General features: G+C 35.7%; 1 protein-coding gene across 1 annotated transcript in view; it reads left to right on the top strand.

The window, feature by feature from the left end:
* Positions 1-5,303: 5,303 nt before the first annotated feature.
* The window catches only part of LOC106469848 (ubiquitin-conjugating enzyme E2 C-like), a 34,450-nt gene continuing 31,931 nt past the window's right edge, over positions 5,304-7,822 (top strand). Inside the window, exon 1 of the mRNA XM_013930360.2 lies at positions 5,304-5,604. Coding sequence (XP_013785814.1) covers positions 5,492-5,604 — 113 coding nt within the window. The 5' untranslated portion in view covers positions 5,304-5,491. The remainder of the gene's footprint in view (positions 5,605-7,822) is intronic.

Here is a 7,822-nt window from a genome sequence, read left to right as displayed (position 1 = left end):
AGTTTTCAGGCATTATACCAAAACATGCAAGAAAAAACTCCTAAAAGCAACCCTTAATTCCAAATATCAAGAACTGGACTATTTACAAAAACTCAAACAGAAATTAGACCACCAACTAGCCTGCTACCTCAAACCAGATGATTACGGCAATATACAACGCGAAAGTAAATTACTTGTACCTGATGATGACAAAACCTTGTCGAAACGTTGTACATTTGCTGTTATGTTAAACTTATATTAAAGTTTTTCTTCATTACCCATTCAAGCCGTCTCCAGCCATTATTAGTCTCAAAGTGGGTTCCTCGTCATCGAATTTGAGTACTTTCTAGAAGTTATGGAATCATTAGATCGAGTAATATGAAACATCAATTCCCTCTGACGATAGTCTAAAAAAACTGGAAGGATTAGTTAGACAACTAGTTGCCCAAAATGGGAGAAAAAATCGCATGACAAGGATATCGTCTAAAGAATACCAGAAATATGGAACTGTTATGTGGGAACATAGCCATTGTATCCGAGACTGTGAGGAATCAACAACTGTTATTAAGCCAAAGGAGACAGAGTTCAACTAGATCAAATTAACAAAAAAAAACTAACCAGATATTAAGAATTAGCTGGATTTATAAGGTAAAGCTCAATTGGAAAACTCCATTTACACTAAGTGAAATAAGAAGATCATTTTTTACAGAAAAAACGTACACCTATGGTTTTATTGATGGAAAACCTTGCAATATGTTGACTGACACGGGTTCTACAGTTACAACTGTTCAATCGGTTAAGTAATGAAAGATGGTAAATTACCTCTACAGCTGAAAAAAGGGTGGATGGTGCAAGTAGCGGGTGGACATAAAGCTCCAGTTGCATGAGGAAAATTAGAAGTTATTCTTACTGTAGGAAGTTTCTCTATACCTCATGATATGTGGATAATTGACATCGCAGATGAGTGCATATTGGGAACTGACTGCATATGGGGACATAGATACAAAGTTAGACTAGCTCAAATAGCTTCACAGTCTACAACCAGAAAATTTATGTGCACTATATAATAATTACTACACCATAAAGAAGTGAAATACTCATATCGGTAATTATTAGCAGTTATTCTTCATTAGTGACTGGATCATAGTAGAAATTTTTTTCCAGCATGTCCTGTGAAACTGGTGGTTGAAATAGCTCTCGTGGATGTGAAGAATAAAGATATTATACGTGCATTTACTACTGGAAGACTTAATTCAGGTTGTGATAAAACAAAAGGTAGTTATGATGTAAATGCTGATAAAACTGAATTTCATTAAGTGACATGGCATGGCTGAACAGTTTTCGTTCAGGACAAACTTTAAAGTTAAGTAGGTGTTCAGAGGATAAACAGTCCAAGCCAAATATCATATTCCATGACCTTCTTTGTAAGTATGTTGGAGAAAAAAAATGACCAACTGGGTTACTCCAGACTATAACTTAGAAAATGGAAGTAGTCCATGGGCCAAATATGGTCGCCTTGCACCCACCCCCTCCCCCATAACAGTATGAAAGGGGTGGGTATATTTTTGTTCCGTGGAGTATAACGATCAATAAAAGTGATGTTACCAACATATAAACTGGGATGAACTAGCTGTTTGACCTGTTTATTCATAAGTGGGGTCTTTCCGCTCTTAATCTAGTTTCTGGCACTCTAAAAACAAGGGGTCATGTTAGTTCCTGACCTTATATGCCTGTTTTTATAAAATCTTTCATTGAAAGCATTATCCCAGATAAAGGTGGAATAAATTTCCTTTCAAGTGATATATCATATGTACATAATTTTAAAAAATCACTTTAACTGAATTTCTGAAAAATTGTACATAAAAGTTGCGTATGACGGTTATATGTGAAAAAGTAAATATTGCTATACCAAGTATGTATTCTAAAGAAGTTTTCTTCCCATAAATCCTTTCAATATGGTTCTCTTGTGAAACATACCTTAAACCCTTTCTAAAATACCCAAAACTTTGGTTTTCTGATGAATATTTGCATTTTGTGTAGCGATTCAGCTGCTGGTCAAGTCCCAACCAAACAAAACCATTGATGTTGAAGAACTGATGAAGTACTCTTTAAATCCTGTGCCTCACAGAATTGGTACTACTGATGGTTATATGGCAAAACCCGATAAATCTATAGGATTTCACTATCTAACGAAGGAAGTTGATTATGTCAATCTCCCTACTGAGTGGACAACACTGTTATTTGTAGATGGTAATGCTGTGTTCCACTCCTTGGTAGAAATCCCTGAAAACTTCAAAGAGATATATCATAGAATATTCGATAGCCTGCCTAAGAAGGTGGATCTGGTATTCTGTACTGATATGTATAAAGAAGGATTAATCAAATAAATAGAACGAGACAGGCGTGGTTCCAGTGACAAATTGATTACCTGGGGCCAAATGGCAAAAAAAAAACGTGCAAACTGGAGAAACTTCTTTCTCAACAGTGAAAATAAAACACAGCTAATTGACATTCTCCATGAAATATGGAATGGGAACGATTTTGCACCGAAGCTCAGAAACAGAAGACTGATATCAGTTTTTTAGGGCCATTGCTACTTGCTGAAATCAAGTAATGAGAGAACAACAATGAGAACGGAGTTGCAAATATTGTACTCAACCCAAGAGGAGACGAACACACGAGTAATTTCGTAATGTGTCTATGATCAGGATCATGGATATGAAGTGGTTCACATCAGAAGTCCAGATATAGATATATTCGTCATAGCTCTACATCATGCAATGCAACTCTAGATCACTATTTTGTTTGATACAGACACATGAAACAATGAGATACTCTTTACTGTATCAGAAATAGCTCATGAATATGGCCAAGAATTTTGCACAACACTGATGGTTCTGCATGCTTTCACACATTGTGATATAATTAGTGCCTTCAAGGGTATTGGTAAAGTGCGGCCAATCAGACTGCTGTAGAAGATGCCTGCAGTGTTCTAGGCGAAGCTGGGAATTCTTGGACTGTTCCTGGTCTCAAAGAGGCAGGTTTAGAAGAACTGACATTTGCAATATACGGAAAATCCAATTTCAAAAATGTTGATAATGACCTTCGTTTCGCCACTCCCAAGGAGATATGTGGTGGTGAAGATGGGGGTGTCAATCTGAATCGCAATATCGACCTTAGTCAGCTACCTCCATGTCAGATAGTGTTACATCAGCATATCAGACAAATGAATTATCAGGTTAGAATCTGGAAGTGCACCAATGTCTCTCAACCAGATGTACCACCACCATCAGAAGCACATAGATGGACAGTCATCAATAGAAAACTTGAACCTCTGTGGTTTGATGGACACATGTACCCATCAGAGTTGGCCAAAGAAGTTTAATCGAGTGAAGATGACAACTACTCTGACGAAGATGACGCTGGTGACATTGAGTCAGATGGCTTGGTCTCAGATGGAGAAGTGAGGATGACAAAGTTCCCTGTCAAGTTTGTACATATGAAATCTTGTATATAGAACTTATACGTAGGACATTGCTCATGTGCATGTAATATTTACAGTATTGTGATTTATGTTAATCTAGTTCATAAACTGTTTTAATTTACAAACTTGGTTTCATTTTTACCATTTGTGATATACTCTTGTCGAGTACATTTGTTTGTATCTAATAACTTCTGACTAATTATTATTTATATTTCTTACCTATATTGACTGTTTTGTTGCATTATAATTTTAGTTTCTGAAGTGAATACTTTTGTGAATATTAATGCCGTTGTGATAGAAGTATACAATGATCTGGTCGTTGAATTCACTTTCAGTTCACATACTTTTGTTTCATTTGTACACCATTCAATAACTCTTGTTTGCATCAGAAGTTAAAGTGATATATTTTTTGTATATTTTGTTACATACAGTGACTATTATATTGCAATAAAACTTTATAATCGAGAGTCAATACTTTGTGAATCTTAGTGTGATTATGAACCATCGCATGTCCAGAGTAGGTGCTCTTTACTTGACTTAAAAATGCAAATATTCATCTGAAAACCAAACTTATGGACATTTTTAAAAGGGTTTAAGGTATGTCTTCACAAGAGAACTATATTCAATCGATTTATGGAAAGGGCACCTATCAAGAATACATACTTGATATAGCAATATTTACTTTTTCACATATAACGGTCATACGCAGTTTTTATGTACAATTTTTCAGAAATCCAGTTAAAGTGATTTTTTAAAATATGTACATATTGTTGCGTCATCGAGATCACGTGACTATTCTCACGCCCTATACTTTCTAGAACTATCCTGTACTTTGGCGAATGCTCTAGCATTTACTAGAAATAGGGTAGTCTGGTATATAAAAGAGGGTGACAACGTGACGGGAATGTAATGTGTGTGTGTGTAGACAGTGAGTAATTTATCTGCAGTCAGAGAGTATTATTGAGCACGTTCGTAGTTATAGCGTTTGTTTTAGCCCGATTGTTGAAATTAAGTGTACCGTAAAGTTATATTCGGAAAGAATAAACCAGTTTTATTAAATAAGGACTTGTGTCACTAAAGTTTCGTCGGAACGAAGTTACGGAAAGTTAATTAACAAACGGAGACGTAACAATATAATACATGCAGAGGCGAAACTAACGGTCAGCTAAAGCTGACCAGGCCCCTCTTTATACCGGGTTCCTTTATATATGCCCCCCAGTGGCACAGCGGTATGTCTGCGGACTTACAACGCTAGAAACCGGGTTTCGATACCCGTGGTGGGCAGAGCACAGATAGCCCATTGTGTAGCTTTGTGCTTAACTTCAAAACAACAATCCTTTATATATATATATAATGTTTGTTTTTTTAGAAATAAATTACTTTAACTCTGTGCCGCTGTGCCACTGGGGGCCCTTGGCGAATGTACAGTTTAGTATATTGTGTCTTTTTTGTGTTGGGGTGTCCTAGAATTTTCATAATAAAAAATATTGTGGTTGTTTTAACTGACTAACAAAATTTTAACTTCGAGCCAAAAGAATGGGTTATTGTTTATAAATGAGAATGATTTGTTTAGCATAGTCTGTACTTATACTATACCATGTGTACGTCAATCTAGTGTTATTTACTGAAAATGGACAATGGCTAAAGTTTTGATTTTGTTCATTAAGCGCTAAACATTTAAGAAATTACTAATAAATATTTTGTACTGTTTAATCTTTGTTAATACAGGTTAACTAAATTGAAATCATACTATGAACGGCTGGTAATGGAATAATATAATGTTTTTTTTTTTTAAAGTTTAGGTGTCGCGCTAAATGATTCTTCTTATTTTATTGGTCATTTCAACAGCATATGGGTAACGAGTTGCTGAAATGTGTAATGTAACCGTTATGAGTGTTTTAGTCTGTTAGTAATATCTACGGAATTGCGTTAACTTGTGGTTATTACAATTTTTCCCCACTGTTTGAAGGATTGTGTGTATCTACTCCCCAATATTTTTTATTTATTTACCTGTACAAAAACATAATTATGGCTTCTCAAAATATCGATCCATTATCAGCAACAGTTGCTCCAGAAACGTCGCGTAAGAGTTCCGAAGATAATCATAAACCAGAAACGGGACAGCACAGTGTTAGCAAAAGGTGAGTCGACCTTAGCCCTAACACTGGTAGTAACAGTAACAATTCAGTATTACTATTAGTATTATTTTTTCTGTTAATACTAAGTTACTACTGTTTTATTAATTTCTAAAAGCCATCTGCTGATGTTACTGTTAGCCGAATTCAACAAACTACAATTCTTTATTTTTTTAAATTTCACTTTCAGCATGTTTAGGTTACTCAGTATTACTATTAGTATTACCACCCAGCAAGTGCTTTCAATTTGAACTTGACGTTATATACTGCTGAACAGGGAAATAGCAAAGGGCCTAAGACAATATCAGATGTTGGAACTCTTGAGAGTGAGAAATAAACCATTTGTTGTAGTAATACTAATAACAATATTAATAAGTGAAAGAGCATTGTACTTATTTTTAGGATGTATTCTCTGTTAGTGTATACAATACATATACTGACATAGAAATATTGAATGCTAATTTTTAGATTGTAGTTGACTTAACAGTGGTATGATCATCATCCTACCCACATGGAAGTCAGTTCCCGGGGATCTGGGTTTTGGGTGCAGATGACTTACCATGTATGATCCATCACGCCCTAGCTACATCCTTTTACCTTCATCCACATTCCAGTACTCTGTGGGATTAAGATTTGTTATATGGTGGTTTGGATCCCTATCCCACCATAGTTCTCTCCCATAGGGATGTGCTCCCTCCTTTTTTTTTAGCCCATATCTGCAACAACTCATTCCACACTGGGCAAAGAGTATACCTGGTACAGATGTGATGCGGTCTCCCACATATGATCTTCTACTTTGATGGTGTTTTATGGTGTTCTTCAGGTGCTTTCAAGGAATGCTGCTTTGATTTTTTCCCTCCACCTATTCAATGTGAGATTCTAGCTATTTATATGAGAAGAGGTAATATACCATGTCGGAAGTTATAATTTTCCTGTAATGAAAACCGGTGCTTCCATTTTCTTCCAAAACTCAAAGCGATAGTTCTGTAGAATCAAATAGAGGGAGTCACGTGCATCAGGAGTGTGTGTCACACTCTTATTGATGGAGTGTTGTTGCATGATGATTTACATGCAAGACACATTTGAACCAGTTGATTGTAAGGTATGTTGGAGCTCAAGGCTTGTGGTATGTGAAAAAAAAGATTTTGCTTCTAGACGGCAGCACTGACTGAGAATTGCTATTTATGTGATAGGAGGTAAGTACCTATCAGAAATATATTTTCAGTATAGGAAAATTATAACTTCAGGGTTTTCTCTTTGGACTGTCTTCCTAGTTTTAGCTTTGTTAGCCTGCTAAGCTGAAGAAGTATGCTTAAACTTGGGCATTTTCAAAATTGAAATGGGCTACGAGTTGTAGCCGAGGTTTCCGATGGGCAAAATTTGGTGATGTTGCGTCAGTGTGTCTTCTGGACAACCAAGCAAACATAATGGGAAATACAGCCAATTATTATGATTTTTATGCACCAACAATAACAAGCATGGAGCACGTGTATACTTGATTCGATTTGATTACTTATCTTGATCTCTACCAACCTTTCCTCAGCTCTAATCTAATTATTATATGCCCAAAGATACTGGCGTGACAGATGAACAGACAGAATTTTAACCTGTCCCTCTTACTTCTGGGAACCGTAGGAGTCACCATGCCAAGGTTGGTGGAGATTGGACATGTAGTGTGCAAGGATTTAGTGGACAGACATACAACATATTTCGCTGTTATATATCTATATACTACTAAAACTCTGAGATTGTGTGTTTGCTTGTCTGTAATTAAATACAGCAAAAATGGTGCACAATACTGCCATATTTGTAATGAGATGAGAATAGAAACAGAATAAAACAAGTTTCGTTAAAATTGGGCCACGGGTTACCGAGTTTGCCCCGTTTTTCACGTCACTTTTATGAAAATTTCTAGATGAATTTAGGTACACTAGATGGCACCATATATCGGTTTATCTGTCTATTAATTCGTTTTTCACCTGATGAATCATTGTAAAATATCTTCTATACAACAATATATGCACAACAGAAATTAAATGATGAGATGAAAATGTGTTATAAATTAGCGTAGAAAGAACAACAATATAATGGACCTACAATATTATTAACTAATTGCAAATAGTAACTATGGAGACGAGGTACTAAAATAAAAATCAAGTCGAGAACAACAATAAAATTTTATAAATGAAAACCTCTTGCCGAGCATTGGCTATTATTATTATTT

The sequence above is a fragment of the Limulus polyphemus genome, unplaced genomic scaffold (genome assembly GCF_000517525.1).
Source record: "Limulus polyphemus unplaced genomic scaffold, Limulus_polyphemus-2.1.2 Scaffold3683, whole genome shotgun sequence".
In the NCBI taxonomy this organism is placed as follows: Eukaryota; Metazoa; Arthropoda; class Merostomata; order Xiphosura; family Limulidae; genus Limulus; species Limulus polyphemus.
Note: the sequence above shows the minus strand (reverse complement) of the source record. Positions and strands in the feature narration are given on the sequence as shown.